The sequence below is a fragment of the Spinacia oleracea genome, chromosome 5 (assembly GCF_020520425.1).
Source record: "Spinacia oleracea cultivar Varoflay chromosome 5, BTI_SOV_V1, whole genome shotgun sequence".
Taxonomy (NCBI): domain Eukaryota; kingdom Viridiplantae; phylum Streptophyta; class Magnoliopsida; order Caryophyllales; family Amaranthaceae; genus Spinacia; species Spinacia oleracea.
This window is the reverse complement of record NC_079491.1, coordinates 116,974,493-116,987,717: the sequence shown is the minus strand read 5'-3', so window position 1 is coordinate 116,987,717 and position 13,225 is coordinate 116,974,493. Positions and strand designations below refer to the sequence as shown.

Below are 13,225 nucleotides of genomic sequence, written 5' to 3'. Positions count from 1 at the left end.
AGGAAACAAATGAGCCAAATGAGGAAACAAATGAGCCAAATGAGGAACCAAAGACTAGAACAGAGATTGAAACAAAGTCCGATAATAATGATGTGGTAGATGATAATGAAGGTGACTGTTCGAATGATCTTTTTTTGTATACAACATGCTCATTGGACTGTGGCGAAGCTGGGGTTGAAGTTGAATTCAAATCAAAATGCATGAAGAGCAACAAACGCAAGATGAAGCAAATGTATCAATTACAACAAGAAGTGGCTGATTACTGTTTCATGCAAAATCGACAAATGCATGAGTAAGTTCCTTCATTTTGTTTACTTTTGAATATATTTTGTTTACATTTAAATTTATTAACTTAACTTTTTGTGCAGTGAACATCTTGTGCTTTACGATGATGACCACTTGCTTACAAGAGAGGACATGCTGTCTTTGAGTCCATCTGTCCCATCTACAATGGTCAATTCATCTCTTATTGGATGTTGGTGTTTGATTTTAAATCGCGTCAAGCACAAAGAAAAACCAACACGCTTCTTTTTCGGCATAGACCACAGTGTAATCACCTATTCTCTATTTCTTTTCAACAAACATTATAATGCATAAAAAAGAACTTATTTAATTTATTATTTTTGCAGAGAAATATTGAATTAGCATTGGATATCAAAAATGGAAACATCGAAAAGAATTTGGAGGAATTGAGGAAAGCTTGGTTTTACTGGCTGCTGCTGTATAATGATGAAATTGCATTCAAGGAAACTGATTTGGTATGTATATAATTGATAATATTTTTCTTTCTTGTATTATCCAACCTTCATAGTATATGATTTTTTTTGCAATATCTCTTTTGTAGGTATTTGTCCCTATTCTTCTGAAGAAACATTATAGTGATGTTGTGATCAATTGTATAAGCTCGAAAGTACAATACTTGGATAACAGGAAATACAAAAAAGCTACCTCTGATTATTATCGTGAAATGATGTCAATGGTGGTAATGTTTTTTTTTGATATTCTCTTTTTATTAAAAGATGTTTGCAAATTAAAATTAATTATTTACTTTCAAGTATAAACAGTTTACTTAATGCCACTATGTGTTGAACTTTGTGTGATATTTTGTTACCAAGGTGTGATTTTGTTCTTTTTTCTGCACTTGATTATTTGTTTATTTTGCATTGATTTTCATTAGGAAAATTTACATTGATTTTCTATCTGGGTAGATAACAAAAACAGAAAGAAATCAATAATGGGTAGTTTTTGCGCACTCAACTTCTGTATTGTCGGAAACCTAAATTAACATATAGAGTATTTAGTTGATTGGTTTTGGTGATATGTAGTCATCCTGTTTGTTTTTTTTATATTCTCTTTTATTATATAATGGTAATGTTTTTTTTATATTCTCTGGTGTCAATGGTGGTAATGTTTTTTTTTTATATTCTATTTTATTAAATGATGTTTACAAAATTAAATTATTTATTTACTTTTAAGTTTAAACTGTTTACTTTTGGCTTTTGTAGACAGAAGAAATGGCGGTTGTGTTTCAAAACATGAAACACCCAAAAGCAAAAGATGTTAAGGAGTACACTTATGAAGAGGTAGATTTTAATTGGAAGGCGGAAAAAAGAACCACAATGGATTGTGGTATCTTTTTGATGATGCACCTGTTATCTTTCAAAGGAGAGAAGTACAACTGCGATCTAGGACTAGCAAATACCAGGAAGCTCTATCGAGCTCTAATATGCGCCAATCTTGCGACATCTGATTACAATCTCATACGAAATGAGTTGATAGCCAAGGTAGAAGAATTCAAGCTCACTGGAAAAATGAAGAATGAAGGGGGAAACAAAAGAAAAAGGGAAGATCCAGAAAAAGGTGATCAGAGGAAATCCTTTCCCTTCCTATCAAGATTCATGAATGCGGCTAGCAAATGGATTGTCGATGAATGGTCAACACAGTTTCAAAAAATGTTAGATTACATTGCAATCGAAGACGAAAAGAATATGAGGTAAAATTTAACTTTTTCATCTTCTTCTTTCTTTTGCTCTTGCCTCAATATCTTATTCTTGTTCTTCTTCTCTTATATTCATCTTATTCTTATCAAGTTAGCTATATATGTAACACTAAAATAAAAAGTAAACAAAATCTCTTTGAAAGTAAATAAAATATCTATGAAAGTAAATTGATAACATACTGCTACTAGTGTTTTCTTGTGTTTCTTAGTAATGACTCTAGAATAGTTAGCTATATATGTAACACTAATATAAAAAGTAAATAAAATCTCTTTAAAAGTAAATAAAATATCTATGAAAGTAAATTGATAACATACTGCTGCTAGTATTTTCTTGTGTTTCTTGGTAATGACTCTAGAATAGTTAGCTATATATGTAACACTAATATAAAAAGTAAACAAAATCTCTTTGAAAGTAAATAAAATATCTATGAAACTAAATTGATAACATACTGCTGCTAGTGTTTTCTTGTGTTTCTTGGTAATGACTCTAGAATAGCGAGAGCCCTTGTTGTACCATCCTGTTGACAACGCCACCACAGGGGTACTATCTGAGTGGTAGCGATTGTCACAAGCCGAGGCCCCACCCCCGTCCCCACCTTTAGCAAAGCTGTTTAAGGTTAGTATTGCTTTGGTGTGGCTAGTAACCGGGGGTGAGCACTTGTAGGTTGTGTAGGTTTTCCCGGCTTTGCAGCAGTCAACACCATTTGGGTCACATTGGCCCGGCGGGGGTTTGATTCCGGGTAGGGGTTTGCCTGGTTTGCAAGCCTGGGCATTGGTGGTGTAAGGGAAGTTGGTGGAAATGGCGAGGAGCACAACTATGAAAGCATAGTAGTACAAGCTTGTCGGGCTAGTAATAAGCTTTCCCATGATTGTTATTGGTGTTATGTGATTCTTAATTGTGTCCTTGCCTTAGGGATATATATAGAGATTTTAGTTGACTCATTAGTAATGGACTCGGGCTATGCTCTGAGTTGTTACTCCTAATATGAATTGTATAATTTTGGGGCAAGGCGTAACTGAAGGTCTAGTTATTATGAGACCTTTCAGTTACGTAGCTCACTCCATAAACTTAAAGTTAACATATTTTATTTTTTAAAAATATTTGGTTTACTTTTTAAGTAGTTTCATTTACTTTAAGTGTTATTTTGCCTACTTTTGTTTTGTTAAAACTTACAGAACCAAATTTTAATTTACAGTGAAACATTAGCATGGTTTGGAGAGTCTATTGAAGTAAAAAGAGGATATTTTCATTCGTTGTTGAATTTGAAAAATCCAACATCTAACCTCGTCACAGCTTGGGCATTTTATATGAATTACCATGATGCTACTATTGAGAAGGACGCAAATGATGCAAAGAGATTTTACTTTAGTCTGGATCATATGGTAAATTACATAAACACTCTTGTAATATAAAATATGTAGACTTTAGTTTTTCGTCTGAAATGTAAATCTAAAGATATTTTATATTCAAATTTATACATTGCAGGAAGCACTTGAGAATTGCATATATTTGAAAGGAAAGAAAACTGTGACAACGTTGTTGAAGATTTGGGAGGATTGGATCGAAACAGAGTTGGATTTCAATGACATTAAAAAATGTGATTGTGTAAGAAATCTATATTCTTTAATGTTTTATTGATAGTGTAAATGTTTTTAGTTTGTTTACTATTTTTTCGAAATTACTTTAATTTGCATTTTTCACTTGCACACAGGTTTTTGTTCCTTTATTGCTTAAGGATCACTTCTTTTGTGTTGTGATAAACTTCAAAAATGAGACAATTGATCATTTGGATAGCATTCTGTACGAAACAAATGAAGAATGGGCTGAAATTTCAGAGTTCATAAAAGCCATGGTAAGGATTCAACGTAGAGCAAACTACACTAAACATGAGCTACTGCCTCTGCTGCTCTTTCTTTTGTTATTTCTGGTCAACTATTTCAGAGTTGACATTTTGATTTGTAGATTGGTTCCTATTTTTAAGAACTTGTGAATGAATTATGTAGTTATAGACTGAAAGTAAATGAAAACTATACAAAAGTAAGCTTACATGCGCAAAAAGTAAACAAAATTGTTAAAATTGTCCAGGTTGCTCAAATGAACAAGTTCTTGAAGAATATCAAGCATCCAAAAGCTGACAAAGTGTTGACCTACAACTTGAGGATTCTTGGTTTACCATTCCAGAAAAAATGCATCTGGTGTGTATTTGATAATAAATATGCAATTTTATGATGGACTTGATAAAATTGAACTCGGCTGAATTATAAATGTAAGTAGCACTTATATTTGGTCTTACTTTTAATATATTATTATTGTGTAGTTGAAATTTTTTTGTTGTAGACTTGATTTCGTTTTTCTTATTCCTTTATATATTTCAGGAGGTTGAAAGATACACACATTTTCAAATGCATTGTGCAATTAAGATTGTTTTTCATGATAAGAATATGGTGAAAAACAAACTAGTCAAAAGAGTTGAAGAATGGGAATCAAAGAAGGTGAGATTTATCCTTGCTTATTGTTACAATTATGTGTTTAACAAAGATTATACGTTATGTTCTGTTTAGATCAAAACGTATCTAAAGTTTACTTTTGAATAAAATTTGTTAAAAGGAACAAGCATAAGGAATGTATCAACCGCAGAAGAGGGAAAAGATGACTGAAGTTGAAATGCATACAAGCTTGAAAGGTGAAGTTGAAAAACATATATATTTAAATATTTGTGAATGGTTGTTCCTAATATGCTTAATTATTTGTTTTATACATTGTCTATCAAAATTCTCCTTCGCCTCCTAAAGCATGTCTTAAAATTTTTTGACATTATTTTATATTAATAACTCTTACTATTTTCATCTTGAAGTAAACTAATACAAACTATTAATTTTTAATGCTATAGGTGGCGAAGTAGATAAATGGAAGCGGTGAAAGGAGATAACACGTCAAATGAAGATTTTTTTTGGGATTATAATATAACAATATATTAGAAAAAATAGTAAATATCATATAGACAGTGGACTTGGTTGACTTAGATTTTTGTAAGTACTATTATTAAAAAGTAGCCTGGCTAGAGCTATGACTAGAGCTATATCTGCTCCCTAAATATATTTTGTTTACTAAAGATGATAATGAGTTTACTTTAAAATTAATCTAGTTTACTTTTAGTGTTTCTTTAACAATCTTGTACTTTTACGTGATACGCCTTTGTTTTCTATGCCAATCGCCTTTATTTCAAACTCTTGCGTCGCGAACACCACCAAAGACAACTACTTTGTCCTTGACCAATATTTTCTTTTGGGGTTTTTGTCACTCAAAATTGGTTACAACTTGATCAATAATAAAGTTGTGCCAATCACAAAAAAAGTAAACAAAGAATCATTTAAAGTAAATAAATTGACATTAGAATTAAAATTAAAAACAAAGGAGGTAGGATTGTACTAAACATGAAAAAAACATTTAAAAAAAAAATTATACTAAATACATGGTTACTTTATAATCCAAAGTTAATAAAAATAAAATTCAAAAATCCTACTTGAAAAGCATAAATTCAAAATATGTTCGAAGTTCTCTTAAGACTCCATAATAAAATATTAAGACCTCCTTTTAATAGGAAATAAGTAAAATGCTCCTTATTTCTTGTCCCTCCTTCATTTATAGCTCATTCCATTGCGCCGTAAGATCCATAAAACGCAAAACTAGCAGACACCTGCAAGTGCATAAATAATTGGTGCAAATTCAGATATAGATTAGTATAAAGTGAACAAAGAATCAGTAATAGTAAAGTGAAATGAAAGTAAAAATAGAAAAATTAAAAATAAAAGTAGATGAATTAAAAATTAAAGTATATAAAATTTAAAAAAATAAAACAGAAATTCAGCAGTACCCACTGTCATTTGGTTGGACTTGGTTCATCCTAAGATCCTGATTAGTAGAAAGTAAACAAAGAATCAGTAAAAGTTAATGAATTAAAAGTAAAAGCAAAACTAAATGAAATTAGAATAAAGAAAAAAATTAAGCAGTATCCACTGTCATTTGTTTGGACAGTTACGGCTGTCGTGGTTTACCCCTGACTGGCCACAAGCTTTGCATGTACGTCCCTTCTTTGCAGTGGTATTCACTTCAACTGCTTTCTCTTTCGCACTCCTTAGCCTCTTTGAAATTCTTCCAAATCCTTTGGTAAGACAAACATTAGGAGGGAGAACATCAACCTCGCCAGAATTTGAGCCAACAAGTAGCTCAAGTATATCAGCATCAGAAGCAGTTTGGTCTTTCCTAGTTGCCTCGCCTTCACCACACTTCTTTTTCTTCAATTCCTCCTCAAACACACTTAATTTCTCAACTAATTCAAACAAATTATCTTCTGTGTCCTCGGCCAAACTCACACAAGAAAACATTTTAGACCAACAATCAAAGAGAAGTTGTTTTTTTCTATCACTCCTTGAAGAATCTTCCACAAATGACCAACCTTCGAAATTAGACATTGGTTGCTTAAGGGAATCTTTTGACCAACGACGCAACAAATATTTAGATGGAATTTCACATAAGAACTTTCCCTTCATTATAAACAAGATATGGCTACACAATAACCCTTCACTCTCAAACTTTCTACAACTGCATGTACTATCATTAGAACTCGTGTCAAAAATAACATCATAATTCTTGCGCCTCTCATTATCATAAACAACAGAAAACTCTTCACCAGCACCATAACATGAATTGCAACTCTCTATACCACATGCAAAACATGCTGCCTCACATTCTTCTTGAAATTCATAAAAAAGTGCGTGTGTATAAAACAAGGATGCATGCTTTTCTAATTGTAAAGGAGTAACAAGTGAAGGAAGATTTTTGGATTTCTTAACCAACTCATCTTGTTCATGTCTTTGGGCATCAAGCACGCTATCATAACGTAGAGCAAACTCAACTAAAGTGACATGTGGATTTGTAAAATGACAAAAGAAATTGTTTTCCCCTTCAGAACGAGAAGTAACTCGCAACAAGCCACCCATAAAAAGATCTCTAAAGTAAGCTGGGATCCATTTATGTTTGATCTTAAACATATAACTAAGCCAATCATGATTTTCTAAACTAAATTCTTTCATCACAGCTTCCCAATCGGATACAAACTCAGTTGGATCCAAATCAGAATCCCATACCACTACATTTAACTTTTTCAAAAAATCACTTTCTCTGCAAAGAACAGGGCCAACTTTATCAGGCACCTTACGCATTATATGCCACATACATAAACGCGGTTTAGTCGTTTTAAACACTTTCTCTATAGCAATTGACATGGCAGGATCTTGATCCGTGAGCAAACAATAAGGTTCACAATTACCCATGCACTTCAAAAATGTCTCAAACAACCTAACAAAAGAGTCAGTATCTTCTTTGGACAACAAAGCTGAACCAAAAGTGACACACTTTTTGTGGTGATCAACCCCAGTGAAAGGAGAAAAAACTAAACAATATTTGTTTGTATCATATGTACTATCAAAAGTAACAACATCCCCAAATAATGCATAATTTTTCCTACAGATTGAATCAGCCCAAAAAGCACGAGTAAGTTGTTTATGCTTGTCAACACAATAATCAAAGTAAAAACCCCCATTAGAAGCCTGTACTTTCCTCTCAAAATTTTCCTTGAACATAAACACATCTTTATCGCCTATATATAAACTTTCAAATCACGATAAAAGTTTTTAAAATCAGTTTTTGTACCACGAACATTGTCATAACTTCCACAATGTACTTTACTCATCCTATAGGACTTAACAGGCCCTATATTAACTTTGGCATTATTAAAAATATATTGGTTTTGCACCTGAGTCAACTGCCTGGACTCTTTAGTAAAGGGTATGGAGCTTGGGGTTAAAAAAGGATGAGAATGGCCCTCATGAAAATAATAAATCACATATTTACCACCAGAACTATACCGTAACCGAATACAAGCAAAGCAACCAGAACGTGTCACACTTCTTTTCCGCGTTTGACTACACTCAGCATCCTGATTTCTAGGCTTGGGTTGAAAATAACCTTGCTTAGTACAAAGCAAATATTTGAGAACTATCACTTCAACAATTTCTTTTCCAACAGTTTGTTTTTGCTTTTTATCAGTCCCATTGCGCACTTGAAAACCACAGTGAGCAGCATAAACTTTATAAAAAAGTTCAGCCTCTTTTAAAGAATCAAAAATCATACCCACACTAGGTTTAAGATGATGCAAGCAGCCTGCAATGTACTCCTTGGATCCTTTAGGGGAGTAACACACCCTAGGTGAGTTGATGAGGCTTGAAGTATCATCATTACTACTTGAATCAGTAACAACACTACTAGTTGAATGATTAATCTCTGTAAATGAATTTATCAAAGAAGTAGGTAATGCTCCATCACCCTCGTTCATATTCTGAAATAAACAGAACACAGAGTAAGACAAAATTACCAAAAGGATAGAAATTATGAAAAAAAAGTAAACACAACATCGAGTAAAAGTAAACACAACATCGAGTAAAAGTAAACAAAAAATAATGAAAAGTAAACACAGCATCGACGAAAAGTAAACAAAAAAGAAGAAAAAGTAAACACAACATAAAAATACGAATAAGAACTAAAACCCTAATTTCAATTGTTCGAAAATAAAAATTGAAGAGCGGATTACCTGGGCAATGGAAGAAACCAAAAACAAATCCAAGAATATGAATTTGGAAGAAGAAATTATGAGAAAGAAGGAGAAGGAGATTGACAAAGAGGGAGGTTGAGAGAATTCGCAGGAGAGGAGGGAGGAAGAGAGAGAAAGAAAATCTGAAAAGTGAGGAGTTGCAGGAGGTCATTCAACGCGGCTCAATTACAATTTTGCCCTTAGTAATTTTGGGATTTCGGGTGGATTGACAGCCGTTAGATTCATTCGATCGACGGCTGAGATTAGTTCTCAGTTCTCATCTTAAGGGGTGGTTCTCACCAGATCCTGATTCTATATATATATATATATATATATATATAGGGGAGAGATCATGTGAAAATACATTCTTATGTGAGTATACTAGTATATATGAGAATGAATCTAATCCGTAGGATTAGATTCAATCTAATGGCTAGAATTAAATAGGAAAACCCATCTAACTTCCCAATAGGAAAACGCACGTAACTTTCTCTCACTAAACCCTTCCTCTTCACTCTCTCCCTCTCACCGATTTTGGGACTCACTGTTCTCCCCTCAATTTTCTCTCTCCTCTGAAAATAATCGCCATTGTAGCCTCCAAACGGCAAATCGCTCCATCGTCGCAACTCCAATTGTTGATTTAAGGTAAATTCGAGTTCAATTGTTCTACATTTCTTCTCTCCTTCTACAATTTTTTTCCCCAACTTTAACCTAATTTTTTCAATTGAAGATGATTGAAGTACAAAAACAATACGAACGACGAAGGTAAGCGAATTTGTAACCTAATTTCGAACATATATACATTAATTGAAGATAATTTTTGTTGAATATTGATTTTCAGCAAACACAAACACGACAAACAATCAACAAATCCAGTCGATACTGAAGAGTAAGTATTCATTGCTTGAATTGTAGAGAAATTTATTTATTAATTCCGTAATTTTTTCGTAATTTTTCGACATTATTTTTGTAATTATTTATTCTGCGAATATTTGTATGTTTCTAGCGATTTTGAGAATTTTTATGAACTTTTATGAATTTTCAGTATTTTTTAAAAGAATTTAATTTGTGATTTTTTGAATTATTTTCAGAATTGATAATTTTAAGATATTTTCGACATTAATTGATATTTTTGTTTTAGAAATTTTAAACAGAGGAAATAAGAATGAACGCGCCAAAGAAACGGAGCCAATTGTCCCGTCATCACTTCTGAACGACATCATGAACAATATAGAGTAATACTTTATACTCTCAATACTTTAGAACATCATAAATCACTATGTAGAACATCATAGATCACTATGTAGAACATCATAGATCACTTTGTAGAACATCATAATTGCATATGTTCTAAATATAAGTGCACATGTTCTGGATTTGAAAGCTAGCTGGTGAAATTAATTATATGTTGTGTTATCTGTCGTTTGACAGTTTTACTAGTTGCCATTATCTCTTTCCATCTATTAGTTAATTTGGTGTTTGAGTTTCCCTGATGGTCTGTTCCTGTGTTGTTGTTAATTGTTTTATGTGTCAGTTACGTTGTTAATATTTAAAATGTATCCCTAGTGCAGATGATTTCTTGTAGTACTTCTTTTGGTGATAACTTTGTAAAGTTTGAACCCTATTTCCAAGATTTCTCTGCAAAGTTAACAACGTTTGACGAAGTTGCTGGTGTGACTAGCATAAAATTTACTTTCATCTTATGAAACAAAACGCATGTCGATTCAACCAAGCTTGGGGCATGTATGGTGTCTTAGTTTAAATTTTACTGTCTGGAGGCATGTTCTAATAAGAATTATGACTTTTAAATGTGACAATCTGAAAACGCCAACCTTGGATAATAGTTGGATATGTTCATGCATCTGTGTTTGACCTTTGGGCACTTCAAACTAAACCAATTACTTGTATTGAACCAAAGTACTGTCCAGTTCCTTATCTCTAGTCCGAGTAACATCAAACTTTAATTTGGATTGCCTTTGCTGTATTACCTGATTAGCCATTTGTAGTAACTTTTAGCATACTGTAAATTCAGAACTTAGGTTTGTCACTTTCTGCCGCATGCCTTAACCAATCCAATACAGTAAACAAAGTATAAGAGATTGTTTTGTTGAAAATAAGTCTATACTTTTGTGCTTGATGTTTCATGTGGATTTCTAATCAGTTTGATGCTTGAAGAGTATTTTGATTAAAATTTGTGAATGTGTTGGGTTGTTAAAATTTGATGTTAATTGGTGCAATGACTGTTTCATATTATGAATCGGTATTCAGCTTTTCAAAGTCAATGAGTATGTTATTAGCATTATGTTTTCCAACTAAATATTAGATTTTTGGGATTTGTATGATGTAAGCATAGTCATTTTTATCCAATAGCTTGACAGGAAACAGTTCAATATCAAATAATTGAGAGTTTTTTTAAAATTCTGTTTTGGTGCTAGAGCTTTATTAAGGTCCGTCATGATTATCTGTAATGTAGTTGTGCCTGAATCAATGAGAAACAGTCAAATGAATGTGAATGAATCTTAAAGCAGCCCCAGAAACCAAAAAGGGCATCTCATTAGACATAGGGATACCCAGCCATGAAAAACGCTGGAAAACCTGCTCTTAGTAATCTTCTTATGTTTCACCAAATTCTCCACTGCCTTGCGTTTTTAACTTCAGTATCTGTCAGCAACAATAAAAGAAGCACAAGATCTTATCAAATAGAAAGACTACTTGTCCGAGTCTACTAATCTCGAGTCATGAAGAGTTTTTGATGCACCAGACATTCAGAACTGGACTAACATCTTTGGAAATGACTTTAATTCCACCATTCACAATAACATAAACCAGATTGTGTAGAAGAAACAAAAAAGTCATAGCGTAAAAAACATGGTTCCTTCATTGAGCTGTTTCTGACTTCAGTAAGAGTGGTTCATGTAAAATGATTTAGTTTTTGTTGTAGAACTTTGATCTTACAAATTTGGTGTTTTATATGAATCTTTAGAACAAAGAAAAAACCATCTTTCATGTGATGCCCCTTGTATAGTTCTATGGACCTCCAATTACTATATTTTGATAATGGCAAGGTCGGGGCGGGGCCCTCTGCAATATATCCCTGACCATGGCAATTGACAAGAACACTCAGTTTCAGTATTTTTTTTTGTAATACGTGACTGTCATAATTTTTATTTCTGGGTTGGTACAAGTTCTGGAATCCGAATAGTTATGGCTCGGCCCATCCCTAACCCGACCCGTCGAACAGGTCTAGTTCTCAATATCACTGTACCTGCCTTCTGCATCCAATCAAATCAGGCTTTTTTCTGGTGTTGTTTCATCTGCATAAATTATCTGCAATTTGAATCCTATCTGATAAACATAAATCACAGAATTGGCAGCATTTTATGCCTTCAGAAACCCAGCCTCAGAAGCCTCCTTTGCATGTTCTTGATATTCATAAAACTCTGATATACCTTGTGCTTTTAAGTTTATCCTACATTACTCTTATACCAGACACCATTCACCGGTAACAATTAAAACATGACAACAAAATGACAATCCCTTACCAGGTTGAAAGACTTATTAGAACACCCAGCTTAATTGATTAGAACATATGGAACAATTTACAGAACATATAGGTTCACTTATTAGAACATATGAATTCAATTGTTAAAATATTTATACCTATTTAAAAAAGAACTAATTTTGTTTCATATGTTGCAGGGATCCCGAAGATCACACCAATCAAGAAACTGAAGTTAACACCAATGAAAAAAGCAATGATAATGGAAACCAAGAACAAGAGTCTGATCTCACTAAAGGACAGAAAGAGACTGTCAGGTTTAAGACAAAACATAATCTCTCAAATAGAAAACTAGTAGATTAATTAGACTTGAAATCAATAACATGTATGTTGAATGTATCTGATTTTTGTCCAAAGATTGGTATTCATGTGTATCAATATGCAATAAGCTGGGACCTACTAAAATTTTCTATGTTTTTATATATAATTTGTATCATACCCATTCCCAAAATGGTATTTAAGATTCTAATAATAGTTATAATCTGTGTTCTTGTTGCGATGTTCCTATATTGTTGTTTTGTTTTGTAGTTCTATGACTTAAGCAGTTTTCAAGGTTTAATCCAAAATAAAATCTTTCTTATCTCTCTAAACATCACCTCTCACTGTGCTAGAACATATAGCTTAACTGCTTAGAACATTTAGCTTAACTGATTAGAACATATACAAATAACGTACGGAACATATAGATTCACTTGTTAGAACATATAAATTCAATTGTTAGAACATATAAACATATTTATAACATTAAGTTAATTTGTTTCATGTGTTGCAGGGAAACCGAAACTCAAACCAAGCAGAAACTGAACCTATCATCAATGAAGAAACCAATGCCAATGTAAACAAAGAACAAGAGGAAGTGAATCAGAAGAATAACAAAAGAAGGAAACATATTGCAAAAAGGAAACAAGGGAATGAAATTGTTGTTAGAGATGTCAAGAAGCACAAGTCTGCAGTTGTTGTGCACTCGGGATCAAAAGACTGTGTAGAAGTGGATAACAAATCAAAATCGGTGGAGAA

General features: G+C 32.8%; 2 protein-coding genes across 2 annotated transcripts; both read right to left on the bottom strand.

The window, feature by feature from the left end:
• Positions 1–2,319: 2,319 nt before the first annotated feature.
• Positions 2,320–2,866, bottom strand: LOC130461809 (kiwellin-1-like). Its single transcript, XM_056830032.1, has 2 exons — positions 2,450–2,866; positions 2,320–2,364 (listed from the first exon to the last, which is right to left on the bottom strand). Exons 1-2 carry the CDS (start codon positions 2,864–2,866, stop codon positions 2,320–2,322), a joined length of 462 nt encoding a protein of 153 aa, XP_056686010.1.
• A 2,998-nt stretch (positions 2,867–5,864) lies between these two features.
• On the bottom strand, positions 5,865–10,649 carry LOC110795311 (protein FAR1-RELATED SEQUENCE 3-like). The gene is made up of 5 exons (XM_056830031.1): positions 10,552–10,649; positions 9,132–9,360; positions 7,914–8,397; positions 6,056–7,659; positions 5,865–5,912 (listed from the first exon to the last, which is right to left on the bottom strand). The coding sequence occupies exons 1-5, from the start codon at positions 10,647–10,649 to the stop codon at positions 5,865–5,867; spliced, it is 2,463 nt and encodes an 820-aa protein (XP_056686009.1).
• Positions 10,650–13,225: the final 2,576 nt, after the last annotated feature.

Bases quoted from the DNA above. Each gene is read 5' to 3' on its own strand.
- LOC110795311 (XM_056830031.1), bottom strand. From the start codon at position 10,649: ATGGCTAATCAGGTAATACAGCAAAGGCAATCCAAATTAAAGTTTGAT. The intron at 8,398-9,131 runs GTGCGTTTTCCT...TGTTTATTTCAG, and splicing joins GTTTAGTGAGAGAAAGTTAC to AATATGAACGAGGGTGATGG. The intron at 7,660-7,913 runs GTAAATATGTGA...GTTTATATATAG, and splicing joins GTTACGGTATAGTTCTGGTG to GCGATAAAGATGTGTTTATG.
- LOC130461809 (XM_056830032.1), bottom strand. From the start codon at position 2,866: ATGGGAAAGCTTATTACTAGCCCGACAAGCTTGTACTACTATGCTTTC. The intron at 2,365-2,449 runs GTATGTTATCAA...TTACATATATAG, and splicing joins ACAAGAAAACACTAGCAGCA to CTAACTATTCTAGAGTCATT.